General features: G+C 38.4%; 1 protein-coding gene across 1 annotated transcript in view; it reads right to left on the reverse strand.

Annotated features, from left to right (window-relative positions):
• The window catches only part of LOC149282403 (sperm-associated antigen 16 protein-like), a 294,140-nt gene extending 270,771 nt beyond the window's left edge, over window positions 1-23,369 (reverse strand). The window contains exons 1-7 of the mRNA XM_089498276.1: window positions 23,322-23,369; window positions 22,284-22,411; window positions 20,740-20,877; window positions 15,055-15,162; window positions 11,021-11,138; window positions 10,174-10,249; window positions 8,131-8,273 (exon numbers count right to left, since the gene is read on the reverse strand). Coding sequence (XP_089354402.1) covers window positions 8,131-8,273; window positions 10,174-10,249; window positions 11,021-11,138; window positions 15,055-15,162; window positions 20,740-20,877; window positions 22,284-22,411; window positions 23,322-23,369 — 759 coding nt within the window. The remainder of the gene's footprint in view (window positions 1-8,130; window positions 8,274-10,173; window positions 10,250-11,020; window positions 11,139-15,054; window positions 15,163-20,739; window positions 20,878-22,283; window positions 22,412-23,321) is intronic.
• Between the last annotated feature and the right edge of the window lie 305 nt (window positions 23,370-23,674).

Below are 23,674 nucleotides of genomic sequence, written 5' to 3' on the forward strand. Positions count from 1 at the left end.
ATTTTGTCATAATAGTAATAATAGTAATAGTTTATTGGGCTTGGTGGTTTTCAGGTTTTTGTTTTACCATAAATAGCATGTCATTGTGGGACACATTGCAGGAAGTTAAACTGGGCCAAGATTAGTTAAAGGAAGTCTTCAGGTGGTCACGGAGAAGACCACAAAATAAACACATAAAGAAATTCACAGGATTTCAAAATATCTAACAAGAATAAATGTGGTTTGTAAGACCTTTGCATTAGAGGTACAGTGGGAGGATAGGTTTGGACCTCCAGAAGATATATATATTGTTAACACATATGACTAGTAAAGATAACAATCTAAGTAAATTCCTTTCTAATGTTTTCTTTAGCTTTTTTACGCTTTTTTAAGTATGTGTGTCTTGGAACATCGCTCTACTCCCTGTCCATTTCCCCCTCCATCATTACTATGACTGCTTTATCCAATCAACAATAGTCAGCAACTTACTGGGAGGGCAGAGACAACTCAATGGTGAAGAATATTTATGAAAATAACATTAGGATACCGTTGTCCAGTGTATACACATAAGGTGCGTTTCAATATGTATGCATAGGTGTTTGAGGATGTAGAACTGTGATAGGTATGGTTTGCATTTGGGTAAATTAAAACGCAGGGTTCGATTCAGCGACTTATCTTGAGCCTCACTTACCGTAAAATGTATGGTTTGCAATTCAAATCTGTTACTTCACCCAAAATAACATCCGGGCGCTGTGACTGCTAAAATACAGCAAGTCGGGATGCTGAAGAGTGTGACTTAAATGGATAAATTTTTACACATAAATTTCACACCATCACAAATGCTGGGTAGACGAGTCTGTGGATTCTACAGAACTCCTACACCCTGTAGAAAGCTGACGTGAGAACCCTGCACATACCCAGCCAGGCATAAGCCAACGGCAATTTCATCTTTTCATAAAAAGATGCCACCAAGCTGCTTCAAGACTAAGTTATATGTCACTGAATTAAGAGTTTCCATTAGGGATGGCTTGGTAGCCAATCATATTTTCACTTTCCGCCCAATATCTGACACATAAATGAATTTTCAGAACATAATTATATCGTTTGATACATATAATTAGTTGCAATACAAATAGATTTTGTTTTATGCATCAAGTTCTTTTCCGAATCATTTCACACAAAATGGGAAATACAACTGAATTTCTACAAAAGTATTTACTGTTTGTATGCAGAGGGTAGTCTAAGTTCGTTTCCAGCAGATGTACGGACATGCTTGGACTTATATATTGCCAAAGTTGACTTTGACAGAATTGCGTATTGATTATCTTAAAAAGATTACCATCTATTCATAACTGTTACAAAACCTAATACGCTCAGCTCCAAGATTTGTAAACCCGCTTGATAATTGGGTAATTAATCCTGTAGTGATCTTTAACAACCACGTGCAAGACACCAAATTATGTTTCCATTCTCGTTTATTGGATTCCTTATGAGACACAACGCAAGAAGTATTGACCTAGCTGGTGTCTTGCTTACATTTTTCCTTTGTCGGTTTCCTTCGTTTTAGGGGAAGGAGGTTGTAATCCCAATGATAAATTTCATGGTTATACTGTAAAGTTGGTATTTTTAATATCCTGAGGTATGCCTTTAACATCAAGCCGATATAGAAATGCATGTGCTAAATGTTATGAGAATCCAATGACACAAGGCTGCAGACAAAGGGTTTTTACAGAATCACTCATAATACAATGGCGTTCTATATATCTTAGTTACAGACATTAAAAGTTATATGATACACGGGTGTAACAATACAAATTTGGCAAACTATATATAACTGAGTCAACTCTGATTCTGGCCCCATTTTTTATCCATATATATTCCAAAATTGCTCTTATAAAACTTAATTCACACTAAAACTGCCATGCATACCAGCCATTCCCTCAAACTTAGTTGTGCTCCATGATAGTGTTACGTACTCATCCACCTTTCTTTCGTAATACATCTAAGCCTCTGGTCCTCTAGTTTTAGATTATGGCCTCTTGCTCAAACCTCCCTCCTATACTTTTTTTAAGTCGTTTTTTGGAATTTAATGTTTCTCATATCATATTCCCTCTCAGAATTCAGCATTATAGTATCCCTTCTCTGAACTCCTACTAATGCCTCTAGCTATACAACCCCGCACCCTGCTTAACTCGGGATACCATGGCGAAGAAGAGGAATAGGGGGATGCTCAAAGACACTGGAAGAAAGGTGCCCAAGATTCATCATGTAACGTTTTCATTTTGTTAAGAGCTCGCTTCTTTCTCCCCGACACATTCCACTGCCACTTATGAATGAATACAGAAGATCTTGCACACATATGGTCCTCTGTCTGTTGATTTGCATTCAGCACATTAGTGTAAGGAATTTGAGGTCCAACCTTTCTGTATCAGCATATAACCAAAATTGACACTAGTCATGATTCACATCTTCAATGGGCTCTAAAGTTTAGAGGTTTCCTGCTCTCACAAGGAGTATTTTTGGGTGTTTTCTGATGATACTTGTTTAACATTTATAACAGTATGTAGGTGTTCCCACAATCTGGATCCATGCATTAACACAATCATAGCTAAAGTGGGCCACACCAGATTTTGCTCATTGCTATGCAAACCTTCAGCAGATATTTGATTATTGCATACACCCCAACAAGAGTCAGGAACTGGGCTGCTACACAAGATCAGGGGCTTCTACTTTTCAGTTCATGGATGACATGTATTTTCAACCCATACTCACAGTTTAAAACTGCGCGAGCAGCAACAATCTGGCTTTTACGTCTCTATCACTCATCATGTTTAAAAAGAGCTGCTCACAAGGCCCTTTAAGAGAGACGCTTGAAGAAATCATCTTGATAGTGTAGCTATTTCCTTACTTTCTACCTATTTACAACACAGAAATAAAAGATCTGACTCGTGACAGGCCGCTAAAAGAGAAAAATCTAGATTACAGTAATTAAAAAAAATTCTCTATAACCTAATTTAAGCGTTATAATTCTCAACTGTTTGTAAGTATCTGCGAACAGACCATAATCACTCCAATTACATTTAGAAGCCAGTGCTGCTTGGGAGTGACAGTGAATCACTGTAATGAGCCTATTAGCACATTTCTAAATCATTAATTATTGATTTATTTGTAATTATCCCTTCAAATAGTCTCCCTTAGTACTCTCATAGAAAGAGGATGTAGATTCATTTAGTCAAAAAATAATTTGTAAGACCTTTTATATCATCCATAGAGTATTCCAAACACAATCTATTTTATTTAGCTGGCTGTCCATTTGATTACAGAAAGACATTTCTGTATCTACACATGTTTAATACTGTCCCTTAATGAATCTAATGTTACAGAGACATGCATCTGAAATTAAAATGGTAATAATACTATATTGGAAATTATGGCCCATAAACAACAATTCTCTGTGACCAAGCAATCATTCTTCAGCAGAACCAGAAAGCAATTTCCAGACATTAAGATGTTCGTTTATTTCAGTAAAAGTAAAAAATAAAATAAAAGGACCTTGAACTGGAAGTATCCAATTTTCTAAATAAAGTGACTATAATAAAGAAAATGCAATAAAATAGTAAAACATCAAATATCAAAAAGAAATTCCATTATCAGGCCAGGATATGAATGAATGAATGAATGTTCGGTGGAAAAATAGAATCTCACAGCATTGACTTCTATTAAGAAGACATGTTACGTAAATGTAAAAAAAAATCATTAGCAGTCACTTTGTGGCTTTATTAGATATTTCAATAAGAAGAAGGGGATAGAAAAAGGAAAAAATAATTGCCAGTGAGAGAACTTCCAGAGGCTCTTAAAATCTCATGGCAGGGCGCTCTATCAATAGCGAGCTGCACTCTTAATGAAATGCCAGCTATTGCATAGTACCAGAAAATGAAGAGTTCGACTGCCCTTGACGAAAACCTGATGTCTCAGCTATTGGTCACAAAGTTTTTTGTCAGCTACAATACATATCAATTTTAGATCTAGTTTATATGAGTTGGTAACAAGTCAACTCTTCTCTTTGGCTTGTCCGGTGTTTTCAAGGTAGACCATCTTGTGTGCAATATGTCACATCAGATGTGAGACCATCTCCAACCAATGGCTGGACAGACGGAGAAAGAACTCCACCAAGGTTTACTATCTGAATGTACAGCTAACCGTAATACTTGGGACAGTTCAATGCTGGGGGAACACTGTAGTCATTAAAAGACACCACTAAGGGGTACCAAAGAGAAAGACTCCAATTTACCAGGCTTTACTCCATATCAAATTACTAAATTTCAAACAAAAAACAACAACTCATTGACGTAGTAAATATGGCATTATACTCAGGACATTGACCTGTAAACAATGGAGAATTCAGAAACCGATTGTCTGTTAATGGTGAGGTATGTATGCGAGGAAAAACATGATCATCCCTCAATCGCTTACCACCTCTTTAATGATTCCATACACCTTAACCTATTTTTTGTGACGTCAGGATGCATCCAAATCGAAGGCTGTGACCTAGATTGTGACATTCCACATTTGGTCCGTCTCCAGATATATTAGATATACCTTAACATCACATAAAATCCTAATTTTTGTCAACTATGCAAAATTGAGAGCAATAACCATTCTAGCTGAAATGTATACCTAAATAAATACACCGAATAGACAATCAGTATCACTATTAGGAGAACATCATGAATTACAGGCATTCAAAGGCAGCAAAAGTTCAAACTTGTTTTGAAATATAACATTATGACTAAACCTACTTTAACATTTATTGGTAAAAGTATTAACAGGAAATGTTCAGCCTTCCAGAAACATCAAGAGGACGGGAGTTTCCATGAGGCAGAAACAACAGGATCAAAGAAGCAAGGAAATGCTTCGGCTTCATCCATCATCATAGCAGTGGCCACAAATAAATAAATCTACAAAGAGCTCAGTCTAGCTTTTCACATTGTGATGTCCATCACTCAGTCATTCAAGGTCATTCAGTTTGCTCCTCTGCCACAAGGAAAAATACCGCCAACATCAGATATGAGGACACGCTACAAACGCAAAGAAAAGCAATCAGTGGATGGAGCGATGGGGAAAAGTCTGTATGGAATAATGATACAATCTTATTAAATTCTTAGAACTGTCTTATTAACCACTTAAGGACCAGGCTGTGTTTTAACTTTTGTACCATTGGGACCGAGGCTGTTTTAACACTTTTGCGGTGTTCGTGTTTAGATGTAATTTTCTCTTCACTCATTTAGTGAACCCACACAAATTATATGTTGTTTTTTTTCAGGACAAGAAGGGCTTTCTTCAGATACCATTGTTTTAATCATATTATCTAATTTCCCATAAAAAAAATAATAAAATATGATGAAAAATGTTAAAAAAAAACACATTTTCTGACTTTTACCCCAAAAATATTTTACTCATCCAAAAAAGCTAATGAAAAAACCTACTAAGTATATTCTACTATTTGTCCTGAGTTTAGAAATACCCAATGTTTTTATGTTTTTTTGCTTTTTTCTGCACGTTATGGAGCAATAAATGCAGGTAGCGTTTTGCTATTTCAAAACCATTTTTTCCAAATCTGGTAATTCTTCCCCCCATGTGCCATTTCGGGTATCTTTGAAGCCGGCCAATGCCATTTACCCCATCAAATCATATATTTTTGAAAACTAGACACCCCAGGGTATTTCAAATGCTAGAATTTGAACTCTTTCCATGCACTAATTCTACCACCAGTCTTTGTTAAACTTTGTGGTAGTAATTTATTTTGTGTTTTTTATCGCTAAAATTGCTCTTCAGGTATGGATTTACAGCTCCTGGTATACATCACTTTCAAACAACACCCCAATATGTGTTCAGCAACATCTCCCGAGTACAGTCATACCCCCCATGCATGGGTTTGTCGGGTTGTTTGGGAGGTAAAACGCCACATTTAGGAAGTGCACATTTTTTAACTTGGAACTTTTACATCTGGTCATTCTGCCCCCATGTCCTAATAGGACCATCTTTGAAGCCGGCTAATTCAATTTACCCCATCAAACCATATATTTTTGAAAACTAGACACCCCAAGGTATTTCAAATGCTAGTATTTTAACCCTTTCCATGCATGAGATTCTACCACCAGCCTTTGCCACACTTTGTGTTAGTATTTTTTTGGTATTTTTTTTTACACAAATTGTTCTTTGGGTATACATTTATAGCTCCAGGTATACATCACTATCAAACAACACCCTAATATGTGTTCAACAACATCTCTCGAGTACAATGATACCACCTATGCATGGGTTTGACTGCTGTTTGAGGTTAAAAGGCCACATTTGGAAAGTGCGCTTTTTTTCCCCTATTTTGCTCAGTCTGTGCCTATGCCCTATCTTTGAGCCTGGCCACTACAATTCACCTCATAAAACCATATATTTTTGAAAACTAGACACCCCAAGGTACTTAAAATGGTAGTATTTAACCCTTTCCATGCATCAGATTCTACCACCAGCCTTTGCCACACTTTGTGGTAGTATTTATTTTTATTTTTTCCACACAAATTGTACTTTGGGTATAAATGTATAGCTCCAGGTATACGTCACTATCAAACAACATGAATATATGCCTGTGCCTATGCCCTATCTTTGAGCCCGGCCACTCCAATTTACCCCATCAAACCATTCATTTTTTTAAATTAGACACCCCTTGGGTATTTGAAATGCTTTTATTTAAATTTTTCCATGTCAGGATTTTTGGGAAGATACAGCGCTAATTTTAGCACTTGCTCATAATAATAAACTTTCTTTTTTTATTTTATTTATTTTACTCTTTTTGGACTTTTTTTTTTTACATTTTGCTGGAACTGGATAGTTCCTCTAAAGCATAATAATTTTAAAATGTTACCATGTTTTTTTAAAGCTTTTTCCTTTTTTCCTTTTTTTTTATTTTATTTTATTTTTTTTAAATATTTTACTAATCACATAGTGATTAGAAAGCTGGGCTCCATTGACTTGTATGGTTGAATGCAGTACCTGTATTCAACCTGCAAGTGGAGCCAGAGTTCTCTAGAGGGTTTGGAGACCGTCTAGCGAACTTTTTCAACTTTATTATTTTTTTTCCCGGGCCGCCGCCATCTTGCGGATGGTGAAGACTGTGTGCAGCTGCGGCTGTGACCGCTCTCCGGAGCGGTCACAGCCCGCCCTGGGTAAGTATTTTGTGTCGCTGGATGCCTCCTGATCGAGGCATTCCAGCGACACCATTGAAGTTTAGGAGGTGATCGTTGATCGCCTCCTAAACGCTTTTAAAACGGGCGTCTGCCGCCATACAATGTATGGCGGATGTTGACGCCCCGGGGAGGGGCCAGACATGGCCCATCATGCCGATCTCGGTGTTGCTGAATGCCTCGACATCGAGGCATTACAGCAACACCGTTTAAGCTTAGAAAGTGATCGTTGATCACTTTCTAAGCTTGTTTAAGTCTCATTACGTGTCAGGCACGTCATAGGTCGTTTAGTGACCGTTTTGCATGACGTGCCTGACCCGGCAATGGACGTTAAGGGGTTAAATTCTTTCCTCACCTAGTTAGCACTGCGGCAAGTGTTTGTAAAGTACCTGACATATAACCTTCACCAATGTCTCAGATTGAACACCTTCTCTACTCATCGTAAACTATTCAACTAATCCTACAGAATTTTACCCCTACACGTTAAACTGTTTAAAGTTTTAAAAATTTACACAGCTGGAATTTTTATGGGATTCACAATGTGGCTCCAGATTGTGCTTACATGGCAAACAGAACGATTGTACATAGTAGGTATTTATGTAGGTGAATGACTTTGGTCAGGTAACCAGGGTTAGCTCACAGAGTAATCACACTCTAACCAAACAGATTAATACCTATAAACAGAGCTGTTCAGATGTGATGAACCGCTCATCTTACTTTAGGTAACCTTCCATTTAGAATTTATTATGTGTAAAGTTTAATGTGTTCTCTATCATATTAACACGTATTCAGTACTGGTAGGGTTGATGCTAAGAGAACCAAATAGGATGAGTAGTTCTCTTAAGCTTATCACTTTGCACTCAATGCATTTAATGGATATTTAAGATAAGATTACTACTTCTGAGCTTCTTACCTTTGGATGTCTCTTTCCGACCTGTTTGTTTGGATCCTTGTCTGGGTTATAAGGAGCTACTCCTTCTTGTAGAAGCTCCTTCTCTCGAGCCTCCTGAATTGCCTTTTGGGTTGGGCCGCATCCCTTTTTATTTTTAGCATCTTCTAAAAGACAAAAGAAAATGATTGATACATGTTGGATGAGGTAGGAAGAACTGCACATCTCAGTTTAACTTGCATATATGTAATGGAGAGCCAGCTACGTGCAAGGTAAGTGAGCAGAAGGCCACCAAAGTCAATGGGGGACCAATATGTAAATATGCTTCCTGCTACAGTAGAGGTAGGAAAATCTCACGGATTTAACTATACACTGTACAGGAACAACCGGGCTGATCTACAGTAGAAGCTCCCAGCGGTGGATCCTTAATAATACAGAACAAAGTGCGAGGGCTAAATTATTTCATGTACCACAAGTCACCTGCACCTCTTTGTCTAGGAAATGAACCCGATAAACACTCTATTTGAAAACATAGATTTAGCATTTCAAAGAAAACTTAGAAGAATGTTTCAAAGATTATGTTGAGATCATAGCATAAAGTTTCCCAGATCCACCACATTAATAATAATAATAATGTTTTAACAGAGGCAATTCATGGAATTCAGTGAAAAATCGTCTTTTCTTGGTGCATTGCAAGCAAGAAAGAAAGAGGCCCACATAGGAAATTCTGCGTCATACACTGCAGTCCCATTTATTAACCGGCAGGGTGAGGATTCGGGGCTCTTGAAAAAATACAGATCCATTTAATCATTTCCACCACTAGTAACTTTTAAGTTAAATCAATTGAGCTGTGTCGCTCTGGACTAAGCAACTGTTTGTGAGTGAAACGCGTGGCTGGCAAATATAGGATTAATAAGAAAACGTGCAGAAAAGCTTGAGGCGTTTATGAATGAAATTTAATTTGTAGAGCATGCCTTGGTCTCTGTATGAAAGGAAGAGCATTAAAGGTCTGCACTGTGAAAATGGAGAGAATTCTTACTGCTTTGGTAAACAGGCAAGAAAAATGGAACAACAAGGGGCTGCAGATAAGAGAATTTAACGTGACTACACATAGAACTTCTCTAATGCAGAGGACGCACTTTTTAAGTGAGCCAAACCAAATGACTGCTAGAACACGTCCTCTTAAAATGCAAACAGAATGGACATCTATTTTCTGGGTAAGGTGGATCTTAAATAATAACAAAGTCCCTTTCCACTGCATTTATTTAGCTGCGTATTCCTGCGGCACACTTGGGTGTATTGGCTCCGAAGATGCTTTTGAAACCCAAAGCTGTTACAGAGATGCTAAGTGTCCATTATAATCCCGTGACAGCGATGTGATTTGTATGATTAAGCTTCCAGCCTGCCTGTGTAGGAAAGCCATTGTAAGCAGCCTCTATAAACAAACTAACAGTCTTTGTCACATTTAAAACACCCAGATGTTCCGATAAGTGTGCTTAGCTTTCAGATGTAGCTGTAAAATAAAACCCGGCGTGTTTTGTTGTTTTGTGACAGCTAAGCGCCGCGATGGCCTTGAAGTGGGGAAACTTGTGCAAATGCAGTCTTGGCAGGAGATTTTGTTTGTTCCACATTCAAAAACAAAAGAGCGATCTTATTTTCAGTTCCGAACGCTGGTTCGTTGTTGTATCTGTGTACGTGGACAGCGTGCCGTTTGGAGAGGAACACAATGGACGATTGGCAGGCATTCAGTGAGATGATTTCCAATGTGCCATGTGTTAGACATATGGACATGAAAGATGCCTAAAGCCCATAGCTACAACAATGATGCCCTTTCCAACACACATGGGCGCATCAAAACGCCAGACGCTTCCCGAACACATCCACAACAGCTTTGCTACTCGTTACGCAGCATGAAACATTTGACAGAAATTGGTGCATCAAATGCTAATTTTCCACTCTACAAACTAAAAAGGAAGGATGAATGTTTAAAGTATTTAACAAACTGGCTTTTCAATTTCATGGGCTATGTTTTGCAAAAGTACATGGTTTTCAGGAAAATAAATAAACCAGTACCTTTCTTTGCAGCATTCTCCACTTTGTGTCCGGAATCCACATTTTTTAAGGTAGCGTACAGGCCAGTCACCTTCAGGAAAGTAATAAAATATTCAGTAAAATAAAAAAACATGAATTTTATTTCTACTTTATTTCTACAGAGCAGCGTGAACGTGTGTATAGACATGAAAGTGTCAAAAATGAAATCATAATTTAATCTCAGACTGGATTTAACATCATTATGATAGAAACGACTCATTGGTATCAAGAGACTTATTATTATTAAGAGTAATTTAACGCAAATCATGCTTCAAACAATGATGAGATAATCTTTCTTTACGTCCAGCAATACTACTCTAATTTAATATTATCAGAGTCCATGAATCTTTTTTGCTGTATTTATGGTGTGTTTACTGCGAGATCGGCCCATAACCTGGACATTATATGCCATTCCTTCCTATAATAATAATAGGTTTTGAGAAACATCAGAAAACCGAAAATTCTGAATTTACAAAACATTAGAAGGCCGATTATTTTTAAACCAAAAAACTTTCATCCGCCTGCAATAATCTCAAGGACATGATTCTGCAAAAAGCAGTTGGTTTTTATCTGCTGTCAAATTGTTTTTAATGGAGTTTTCACTCCCAAACGAGTGTTGGGTGATTAACCCCTTAAGGGCAATGGGCGGCCCCTAAACCCATTGAAAACAAAGCATTTTGAGCCCGTGCATGTACGGGCTTTGTCATTAAGGGGTTAAAAATCTGTTATGACTGGTGGGAAAGAACCCATGATAGTCTGGAGTCACACTGTCCATTCAGTCAACTGAGGGACAAAGACAAAGAAGTAGGATAGAAAGTGACACCTCTCCGACGGCTCGATCTCTCTCCAGGCTGGTCAGCATCTTCTGTCTCAGGACCGTTTGGTATTTCTCGTGAAGCTGCCTCAGCTTTGACTCATATGATGCATAATGCTCCTTTAACCTTGGGAAGTATAAGAATAGAAAAGTAACCCACGGGCAATGAATAAAATCGAGAATCCAGCTTCTAACGTTATTTTTTCCCGTGATTTGCACAGCTACAGGTCTACCGTTATTTTCATTATGATACAGTACGCCAGTATTCTTTGCACGTTAACACAACTGCGGTGCCAAATTAGCCGTTGTTTTGTTCTCTTGGCAGAAGGGATGAAATATAAATAATTCAGCTCCACATTTATAAGAAATCCCATTGAAAACAACAGAATTTTTATCCATGGAAACGCAATTGGTTATTTCTGCTCTGCTTCCATTTTGCAAACAGGGCACTTAAACAATGTTTTAAATGATTTGCAAAAAGAAATCTACCATGTGAAATGTTCCTGTCCTACATTCTTTGAGACATCAGATCCTCTTTATATCTTAAGCCCATCTGATATCTGTATGGAGGATTTGGGGTTTTTGTCCTGCGTTAAAATGTTCCGTTTTTAAAGGTAATGCTATAATTTCTTTCCACCAATTATCGTCCACATTTTCCTTCAGGTGTTCTTTCTCAAGCTTCAGATAATGACGCCATGTTCAAACATCTTGCAGCTTCTAAAAGACATTAGCTACCAGTACTTTAGTGAAAGCTGAAAGAAGAATGCATTTATCCCAGGAAAGTTTTAACTGTTGGCCTATATAACACTTTTAAATATTAAATCTCAACATGATGCCTGAAAGCCCAAACTACAAATAATTGTCACTTACTGAAAAATTGACAGACAGGGTTTTGAATGCCAGATAATTGTCTTTGCAAATGTAATCCCTCCAATGTTTCAAGTGCCAAGAGCAGGACATCTTCTTTGGAGGGCAGGATCAGAGGTAGGGCCAAAGAAAGGACAATCCACCTATGTTATTAATTCAGATATTTCGAGATGTACTGAAGCAGAACGCTGGGATATGTCGTCGTATCACAATGCCCTTCTTCACTGTGTCACTAGGTGGCCATGTTGGAGGTCTCATCTTCTGCAAAAGCACAGACCTCAATGGTTTTCACAGACTTGTTGGCTGGTCAGAGGAGATCCTATAATCTCTCTAACTGGCCTATGATTCCCAGTGCTCACAAATCAGACCTGTCCAGTTATAGTTGGATAGGATATTTGAAAAGTATATCAATAAGTTTAAGCACTACCTAACATGGTCATAGAAAAAAGGGCCATGAAATTCAAGTAGTATCAAAGACTTCCTTATTTCTTTCTCCAAATATTACAAAACTAGTAATGACTTCCTATAAATATTTTTTTTACAAAATAGCACAATGAGAGTTCAGTTTTAAATGCGACAGAGAGATAATACAAAACAATAAAAAGCACGAGTTTGAAATGAAAGCTGAATCCTGATCTTTCTTAGTGTTTTCAGCCAGTAGGAAGCAAGCGAGATCTCAAGGCACGGTCACTGACCAGACATGGCAGAGATGAAAAGAAACTAATGAAAGTCCAATGTCTGCTACAAACTAACCTAATAAAATGTAAAATCTTACAGGAAAAGTTATGTTAACCATGCGGGATTTTTCAGATAAACTGAACATAGGATGAAGAACTACTTTCATCTATGAGATGTTATGTTCTGAGTGTTGGAAAGGAGTTGGTGTTAATAATCCAGCGAGAAGTATGGCCCCACAGGCAAATAACAAGTAGTCAAAGAAGCCTCATCTAATAATAATAATAATAATAATAATAATAATATTGTAATGGTTACTGTGTAGCATTTGGCTCATATTGGCTTTGTTGAATGATACATTATTCAGGATCATTCATATCAAGATAAAGGCCTATTAATTCTGGAGCAAATAGTTTAACAAAAAAAGATTGTATACGGAGATCTCTATAGAGAAGAAGACTTTGCCGCAAACTTGTGAAGGCACACTTCAGCCATCACGCACTCTAATGCCAAGACAGCTGACTATCCGCCTCAAACCATCATGTCTGTCTCCTTACAAATGCATGGAGTGCTTCTTCAGAATAAAGGAAGAATAACCATAGGCCTCAAGAAAACCAATGCAGCCATGAAACAGTAAGTTAGAGAAAGTAGTAACTTAGGAGGACAAGTTACTATAAGGTTTATTTGAGTCTATTTTATGGAGTAAACAGAATCTGTGTGGATTTCTTACCGCAGCCAGCACGAGACTTAAAAACAGAGAAATCCAAACTGTCTGTGGATAAATTGCCCGAGGACACAATGGGTATGTATACAGAGACATCGGCGTAGAGATGACAAAAGTCTTGCACTGACTTATAATCGATTTCAACTTTTGTGCTTGTCTGTCCTAAGGGTGGCTGATACTGTCGCATATATACCCAAAAAGAACAGCAGAGCACTCAGAGAATATACAGCCTTTTTTTTCTCCAATCCCTAATCCAAATCGCTGCTTTCCCCAGAGGGAATGACAGCTACATTTCTTTATCTGCCAAATGTAAGCGGTGATCAGCTGGATACTTCATCACAAGAAACAGAATTGACAGTCGTCTTGCACGACTTTAAAAATGCTTTTCAAAATCGAGTTTCATTGATTGTACCTTAAAGACTCATGCAAAGCGTGATGTGATCAATAACAAGATTACAGAAAGATATGACATGACTGAGTTTGTGGGGATTTGTATCTGCAGCGTTCAGCTGACAAATTGGATGAAAAGCATTACAAGAGGCAGCGGACGCCGTCACATACACTGCTTCGACGGAAAAAAGACTTCATTAAAATGCTACCTGCGGTATGAATGTCAATGGCTCTTTCTTCATTGATTACCGAGCATTGCAAAGAGAGATGTGTCCTTTGTGAGGGGGGGAGAGGAGAGACCCCCACGTTTACTGCCTCACGTCATGGAATTGGTCAGAACACTGCTAGATGCATAAACAAATAGCCACTTGAGCCTCAATCCCATCAAGGATGTAGAAGCACCGTGAGCAGCGAAAGGGGTCTGTGCTAAATGACAGCAACGGAGCTACACCGGTTAGGGTTTGTTACTACAGAATGCAGCTGGCGTATTGATCCAGCTCGACGGCTATTGATTTGTTATATGGTTTAGGGGGAAAAGACTCGCAAAAATAATTCATTCAACTAAAACAAAAGTAAAGCAAAAGTGAGAGCAAGTATTCCCTGAAAATGACAAAAACCATTCCCACGGGTGGTATCGCGAGAACATGCTGCCTACTGCATTACTGATGCGGCTCCATAAACAGCAATGTGATTTATTTGGGAAATGTAATCATACATGGATAATTATAATGGCTATCCTGAATTTAAGACAAGCCCACGTACCAATTAAGGTTTGAGGAGGAACAATAACCATGGACCATAGCCAAGAGTCCTTAAGCATTGAAGTTTCCTTTATTCATCACCCAAACCATACAAACATATAAAATAAAAATCAAAGGGTACCAAGTCATTCTATTCTGTCTGTGTTCATTGGCATTCTAAGAGTGTATCAAACGTGCTTTTAGTGGGGGATTTTAACATTTAAGCCTGGGGTAACAGACCACAACCTCACCCTTCTGTGGCTTCATTGAACTCAACCCTCATGGTGCCGCATTAGCGTGCTCGACATTTCCACGAGGAAACAGCATGGAGCTAATTACGGACGTATATCGGCAAGTCCTGGTACCACCCTGCACTAGGAAAGTGTCGAAGGCTGATCCTCGGCTCGCTCAAAGGCTATTCAATCATGGACAGTCTTGCCGTGGCTACTGTTGTTTCTTTGTATTTTGCATAATTGACTGTCGTAGGTATACTCTTTGCATTATTGATCGTACATAAATGCTATCCCAGTATATACTTGGTTAAGATACTGACGTTCTGTTCCTGAATAAACATCCAGATCATCGATGCGGTGAGCTGTATGAGGGCCCCCTGCTTTACTTACACATAAAACAAAGCCGGTACTTACTTTTTCATATCGTTAATGATTTTGTTCTTTTCCTGAGCGACTCGCTTGTGATGCATCCTATGGAAGTCACGTTCTTTCTGCAGTTTTAAAATGGATTCTTTTGCTTTCCTATATAAAATATGTTTAAAAAAACACCACCAGTTATTGTAGAATGCTAACGTACCTTAACGCACACATTTGCGGACCGATGATAAGTTACGTATGTCAATAGGATCAGATGTGTGATTTTGTGGGGTTGTTCAAAAGTGCAACTGTCATGGAAAATTGTCATACTTTAAAAATAACCCAAAATCAGGCTGGGTGGATGGATAGATTGATAGATACACAAATAGATTGATAAATGATAGATTTTGCCGAGGTTCTACTTTCTATATGCACACTAATTCTCGACCAATTTTGCACAAAAAAGCGTGTATGTGAAGTTATTTTTCTTAACTAGAAAAAAGTTTCTCCTTAAAAAATCTAAAAAGTATACTTAAATAATATTAGTGAAATATCTACCAATTTGGCGAGAAAGATCTGTTTTAAAAAACTGAAGGGAATACCTAAATCATTTTGTTGAAAATGTACATACTAAAAGGTAAATCATACCTCACAAGTGTTCCTCTTCAGGAGGGACAGTCCTTCTTTTGGCCCCAAATCCCCTGCATTCCTCTTTTCTACTATCTCAAAATGTATGGTGGGCATGGATCGCTATTAAGGGAAGCCCCCTTAAGACATATTTATTAATGCATTAATGCATGATACAGGGCTGAGAGTTCTTTTGCACAGGCACTCTCTGTGCAGAGGAAGGCCCTGTCCTACGGACACTTTCCAGGAGCTCACACAGAAGGCGCCATTGAAGAAGTGCGGTGCCTAATGTGTTGTATAATGGACGCTTTGTAGTTTGCCAGGAACCACCAGATCCCAAATACGGAGCAGGTCATTGCCCAAGACTCTCTCAGGTCGAGCCTCAGCTTGAGGAAGATTAATCTCAATCCTCACACATTTGGTCCCTTCAGCCCTTGGACTTGGACAGTTTCCACCAACCCCTCTCCCATCCGCAGGCGATATTCCTGCCGCAATACCACTCATTTTTGCACCCCCGGAACAGTTCAATATGTTTAGTGAATATCATGATTACTGTTGCTTCTTTGTAGTTTGCATGACTGACTGTTTCTGGAGCACTGTGTCTGTTATTGATCGTACACAAGTACTATCCAGCTATATACTTGGTTAACCTGCTGATGCTTCTATTTGCCACTCAATCAAGTATCTCTCTCTTTGGCCATGTGAAATGCTGGGAGGTATGTTAGATATAACAGACTTTAATACAATTTTGAGTGTTTTTAATTATTAAAAACAATTTAATTTTAACCAGCCGGCGGTATATAAAACTCTGTAGAGTAACTTGATTATGCACTAACACAGTTTATCCTGTCCCCTTCTCTTCATGCTACTGCAGATACCTTCTGCCTAATAGAATACAAATACTTTGAACACAAATAAAATGTATAATATATTCTATCCTTGACCTTTTGTGCTAACAGATAAAGCGGATCCTGCAGATCTCTGCATTGCGGAGCCCTCAAAGTCCAAACAGCATCAAATAATACCGAACACTAAGTTATACCATCAGATTGCAGCGATTTGTATCCCCACACAGGACACATTATGCAATAGCTTAGTCTCTTCTAAGTCTTGAAAATTGAAGGTAAATAGGGGGAATAAGGAATTACTATTTCTTCCTAGCATGGGGGTAGTATAAACAAATAATGGAGGAGAACAAACTGGGGATGAGAAAGGAAATATGAACAAGGGGTGCTAGCGATGGAGGGAAAGAATGGAAGGACAAATAAACATGCTGACATATTGAGAAGGGGAAATATAATAGGATAGTGGATCCACTGGCATATTTAGGCTGGGCGCTGCCCTATACCTGACCCAGGCCACCACCCTGACCACCACCCATGACTTATATATTTCATATCCAAAAACTGCGCTGTGCTGGCTAGTATGGACCTCTATGGTGTAAAGGGCTGGTTACAAGAGAGAGCTCCCCAGCCGGGACACCTAAAGCAGCAGAGTGCCAAGGGGCCTGCATGGCCAACATGGTGGTCTGCCTTCCTGGAATTGTTAGGCCTAGTATGTCTAGGGCAGAATATGAACGGGACATAAATCCTAGCAGAAGCAACACTAAAACTGTTAAAAACGATAATAAGGATGATACCATAATGTAAAAACATATCACCAGAGCTTAGTCTGGACTTTATACCTCATTCCTCCATGACGCCCATGCTCAGTGAATTTTGCAGCATATCAGAATGGGCTACAAGGTTTCGTCAAAGAAAGTGTGGGACTAATAATTGTGTTTAGTAAAGAATTGGGGAACATACCGGGTTGTTAAGAATGTAAGCAGTCAAGTTGAATATATCAGAACTCAGAGTATACAATATTTCATATTTATTAGTAATTGCAGAACAAGGGACTAATAGAAATGTCCTGGCAGTTACACAGTGGTAAACAATAATCAGGCTTAAGTTCTTACGTTATTCAGATCTAGATGGCTGAGAATTGCTTTGATTAGTTTCCAATATTATTTTTATTATATTTTTAAATTATTCAGATAAAGAATTTCCAGCTCTGTCAACAGATCTACCTCCATCAAAAGTAAAGTGAAGGTATTTCTTGCAAATGTTCCTCTTTTTTGCCCTCCTATATGAGGATATAGAAAACCATAATATCCTTACAGGTCTCTGTCTGCATTGCTGTGCCAGAACTGTGCATTTCTCTATTGACCTAACAAAGCAGCCATTTAGCAGTATGAAAATGTCATAGGAAAATATATAGGTATCTTTTTTTAGTTTGGGGAAGATAAAAATGAATTAAAATTTTGACAGATTTTTTTTTTTTTTATTTAAACTATTTTGTCAACTTGGGCGGCAACCCATCCATCGTTCCCCTTGTCTGATCTGAACTTATTTATGTGGTTTTTAGCACAATGCAAAATGCAAACACCACTCTCAGGCAGAGGCACTAAGCCACCGCAAAAAAAAATCTAAAAATGTTTCAGAAAGTTCAGAAAAAAACAAACCAACTGTATCACGATTCAGTGCGGTTTTTACAACTGATGTTTAGTGGTATTTTTGTAGGAAAAATTATAAATGTTATTAACTAATTTGGCTGGAGTCCAAAAGCCACAAAAATGTTATCTTTATAGAGCCAATCAAATATGAATTTCTTTTTGCAAGGTAAATCTTCACACACATCTTACATTAGGGGGGGTCTAGTTAACCTAAAGGTACACTCCATCCACCATGTGCAAATATAGGTACAAAAGCTGAGTGGTGTCTTTACATTTAAACGGTGTCCTCCTCACAAACAAGTCTCTGTAGTGAAGTCTCCTCCACTACGGTGCACTGCGAGGAGCGGTGTAGGTAGAATCCCCTCTAGCTGGCCATCTACTCAACGGCATTGTATCTACTGGTCCACCTGCTTGCTGCCATATTGGTCCAAACATTTCTGCGTTTGTAGAAGGACTGCATGGTTGTAACCAATGTCTTTGGCAACATGCCCGTACACAGTTCTGGCACAACAGCCCAGGCAACGAGCATGGCTTCATGCCATGTTAGTCCAAACAGGCTCTGCTGTGGCACCAGGGGGCCTTGAAATATGTCAGTCGCTCTATCGCGTTGTCAGTGAGATGGTGTTATCATCTCTCTAGGCGTAGTAAATAAGGAAGCCTACGTCTCGGTTTTTTCTTAAATTTGAGGAGACCCTCAAGAGAGTCCCGGAGGGAGAAAATCCATCCAAAAAGGTATAACAGATGATGTGCAGCTCAGATGAGAACAGAAAGGACTTTAATAACCTGCTTGGCGGTGCAAAAGCAAATCATGGGATCTCTGCATACATTCAGGAGATGTTATTTATTTTATTCATATAGCAGATCAATAGATTTGTGCACAGAATAAATTATGATCACTTAAGCAGTTACTAGGGATGTGGCTAAGGATCCCTAAAGATGCCGGTTACAGATTATTAAAAGCAATAAATAAAGGCTAAAGAAAAGAATCCATCCGCATATCACGGCAGGTTTTTTGTATCCCGCAATAGCATCTCCGATAGCTGCACACAGACAACCCAGACATGCCCGTCAGCAGCTTAATGAGAAGTTATTTTTCTGTGTTAACTAATGGGTTTTTCCAAAAGCCACACAAAGTTGGGCAGAGAGCAATCATTTTCCGACCTTGCGCTCCCTCTAATCCATTAATTTGCAGTTTTCATTTTCGAGAGATGGTATTTCATTTCTTGCCAATGAGAGGAGCAGAGATCTGAGGTGTTTTTCCGTTACGATGAAATAATATGACACCAAGGCAGCGGTTTGTGAAATGGCGCTTGACATTCTCCTAGGAATGAGCATAGCTGCTCTTACAAATAGTGCCGGTATTTGTCTAGGTTGCCGTAGATCTCCCAATTACACTGCTCTATGCTTTAAGTCACTAAAGAAAATCAGAGCTTTCACCACCTAATTCCTATATTTAACCCTTTTATACCAGAAGTGTAAACACTGCTTTATTCTCTGTGTAGCACTGGAAGAATTTTCCATAGTTGGGTCTGGTTACCCTGCCTGCTCTCCATCTCTATCGTCCCGTATAACCAGATGTCTATCTACTACTACTTTTGGGGAATTACATTTCTGCCCGAAACCTAACTTAGAATGTTAGAATACAAAAAAAGAATGTTTCCTTTTATCTCTACATAAAGACTGAGTTCTAAATCACAATTAAAACCCTACCTTTACTTGGCCAGCACCTTCAATCACGGGTTGGACACAATGTCCAACTTCCATATCTACACTAACATTTAAAGCAAGCTCAAAATCAGCTTAAGTTTCATTAAGGAGCAGAGTTAATGTCAAAACTCAACCTGTGCGCACTCAGGTCACCTGAAACCAACTCGAACGTTAATTAAATATTTATATTGTAGAATGCAAGTGCACATGAGCCGTCGTGTTGAGTTAAACCTCAAGCTCTTTCAGATGCCTCTCTATCCATTTCTGTGTAACTGAAACACTGCTGCCAGGATTGTGTTTGAAGCAAGAGTAAAATTAAAACACATCACAGTCCTTCTGCCTGTAACACTAACCATCTTATTTCTCAATTTCGGTTTCTCATAGCTTTGTGTAGGGTATGAAAAGCTGCGTAGATCTTAGGTGCTAAAGAACACATTTTTATCACTCTCTAATATTAGTGGTTCTGACGGATCTTGCTTTAGGTCATAGTTTGCACAACGTATGGAGGTCATAGAAGAACTGAACATTTAGTCGAAAACATTGACTGCCACTTTTTGTATTTCTCAATAACTAAATGATTATTTTTTTTCAAAAGACAGAAGAGTGACTGATCTTTTGTACAAACTTCTTTTGTCATTTTTCTCCATCCACTGTAGCTGTTACCAGTCCGCATTTAGGTGAGCTCCGACTTATAAATATATATATATATAAATATATATATATATATCTGTGAACCTAAACAGAGCAGTAAATTGGTGCTCCCGGTGCAGCCTTCATTAATTAGGATGTTTTAATGATGTAGAGTAACTCAATTCCCACCACTTTGCTCTTGCAGTGGACGGGGTTCATCTGTAATCTCACTGGGGTCTATGAGGACATTGTCCCCGTGGTAAGTAGCACGTTATGTTGCATACCTTGCTGCTGTTTTGTATGTTTCCACTTCTTTCTTTGAACTCCTGATTTCCGCATCCAACAGCTGGTTCTGAGCATAAACATCTGGGACCAGGCCAGCAGCTTCTGGCTGCAGGAGGCCTTTCTGCATCATTTCATACCTACAGAAATAACAGGCAGTTCATTATTATTCCATGATTCAGTGTCATACATACACATGTTCTTAGATCATGAAAAACAGCAACTTCCAGTAGGATGCTGTCATGAGAAATCATGCAAAATATTAACAAAATATTAGGAACAATATGGCTACCTCCATCTGTCCGGTCCGACACAACACTTTCTGATGATACCCTCATTTAATCTATAGACTTGTTGAAAAGATATCAAATATTTAACATGTACCTGATATTTGTGTATTTATGTGACCTAAAATGTTTTATAAGTAGGTATCTACGTAGATATACATATGTACACAATCACGAATATGTTTATTAGTGATATTTTGCATCAACACTAATTTAGTCACCATTAATTTAAAACCCTGCAGCATAATTTATTTATATTTCCCAGAGGTTATATGATTATGTATTTCTACTTAATTAAATAGGGGAGAAAAAAACAGATTTAGATGAAGGATTTATGGCAAATGTAGAAGTGAATTGCAATTGTACCAACGTTAATATAATTTACCTTTAAAATGTCCCATCAACTCAACATTCCATTAAGGTTCATTCACATGAATAAATCAAAAACAAATAAAACACCACAATGCATACAGTCCGCTTACGTATACCACGTGTATTCTTTACTTGTGTCCACAATTTTATGAGTGCAAAAGAACAAATATTTCATGACTACAACCCCTTTCTCAACGTGCTTCATTCACTAAAGTGGATGTGGCAGAAGAGATAGCAAAAAGAGTTGTGGTTTCATCTCCCAGAATTCACTGTGCATTATTAAGGGGCTAAGATGGCCCTGCATAATGCATAGTTTAATCCACGAGCTGACTTTCAAGGAATCTCATAAACTTAATTAGAAGTTATTAAGGGTCTTCATTTTTTTCTCATTAGTAGCTCATTGGGGATGGTGAGTTGAGTCTGGAACATTACTATAAATTCTGCTTTAGTAAATAAATCCAATTGCTCAACCGCAATCATCGAGGTTTATTCCCAATAGAGGGAGTTGGCAGAAGAGTTTATGGGAGTGAGCTACGGTTCCAAAAATAGCTTTAATAACCATATTTCTTTGTCAACTCACTTGTTAAACTATGCAGCATGCAGGGCCAGCTGAGCCCTTACTTAAGAGAAACATACCCTTGATGGCCCTTCATATAGTGCAACATGAATTCAGGTAGCTGAAACCACAACTCTCTTACCATCTCCTGCTTTAGTGAATATGGTAACAGGTTAATATTCTGCCTATGTTGTGACAATCTCTGTAATTGTATGTTCTCTGTAGATATGGCTGCTCATAATAATAATAATAATGCACACAATTGAAAATCCTAGACAATTTTCTTGGCTTTTAGGGCCCTCGGATCTTTCTCCGGCTAAAGAAAATGTACCATTCTGTCTGAAAGCATTCCAGCGTTTTCATCATCCCCATTTTAATCAGGAAATTGCGAAGGAAATCGTCCACCACTTCAGGTCTCTGGGAGATGGGTCTTGGTGCAATGAGTGGAGATGTTTCAGACTACGGCATTCAAAAAGAAATATTGTGCACGTTAACGCAAAGCAATATAATTGTAGAAAGCGCATTATTGAAATTACAGTATGAAAAAGCTAACATTTATGGTGGGGATAAACCAGTGGGTTCTTAATGCTCTGTACACATATTGATGGGTCCTAAAGATAAATCATTAAAAAAAAGTATGTTTTTCTCATGAATCACTGCTAAATAGCATTTTATCAATCTCCTGGAGCAATCAGGGAACAGTTACCTACAACGATCCAAGGAAATCATTCTTCATTCAGCAGAAACAAACAGGACATCATTCTGTAACAATCTCATTTTCAGAATAGATATCTAAATATCGAAAATGTCTACTAATGGTTATGTCTATTTAATAGCAACTATTCTGGTAAAGTTCTTAATAAAATATTTAATACCTATTTAACCCGTCATCCTAGTGCTCCCAATTTGCAAACAGATTGTAAACCCTTGTAAATTAGCACTAAATCCGCTAGCTGCACCTCATAAAATTAGGTAGTAAAATACTTTGCCGCAATTAGAATGGCAATCAGGCAAAACATAATTTTTTGGTGTTGAAGCTCAAGTATCTGACCTTGACTCCATGATTGTATGCTGTGTGCTGAGATTCTAAGAGAGTATAGACAGGCAAATACTGTAACCCTGCACAACCCCAAAGAAGATTCCATAGGCAGGGTTATAGCCTGGTTACAAACCAGTAAAGATCTCTTGTGATCTATCTATCTATCTATCTATCTATCTATCTATCTATCTATCTATCTATCCATCTATCTATCCATCTATCTATCTATCCATCAAGGTGTTCTCACCTTCTGAATGCATTATTCCCTTACTTGCTGAGCTCAGCATTAAACACACTTGTGTACATAGGGATATAACTAATGTGGCAGACCACTGGCAGAGAGGAGGAGAGACCAGAAGATATGCCCAACTTGCCCATGATCCCCTCTGAGGGGACAGCTACACGGGACAGTGGGACATTGCCTAAAAACCTGGAATGTTCTGTGAAAATCAGCACACTTGTTAGGTATGTATACTGCACCCTTGTTCTAATGCAGCCCTGTAGTGTGTACATCTCATACGTCCATCTCATCAGAGACAACCCTTACATGGGTCCTTGTGGGTCCGTGGGACTTTGACAGGGGTGGTAAATTGTTCCAATTGCAAGAGATGATCTTTCGGGCGCCAGTATGTGTTCAGTGTGCTGTAGACATGTGCATTCAGAGCCATACAAATTTCTGAAAA

The sequence above is a fragment of the Sceloporus occidentalis genome, unplaced genomic scaffold (genome assembly GCF_023333645.1).
Source record: "Sceloporus occidentalis isolate IW3139 unplaced genomic scaffold, rSceOcc1.0.p SCAF_117, whole genome shotgun sequence".
Taxonomy (NCBI): Eukaryota; Metazoa; Chordata; class Lepidosauria; order Squamata; family Phrynosomatidae; genus Sceloporus; species Sceloporus occidentalis.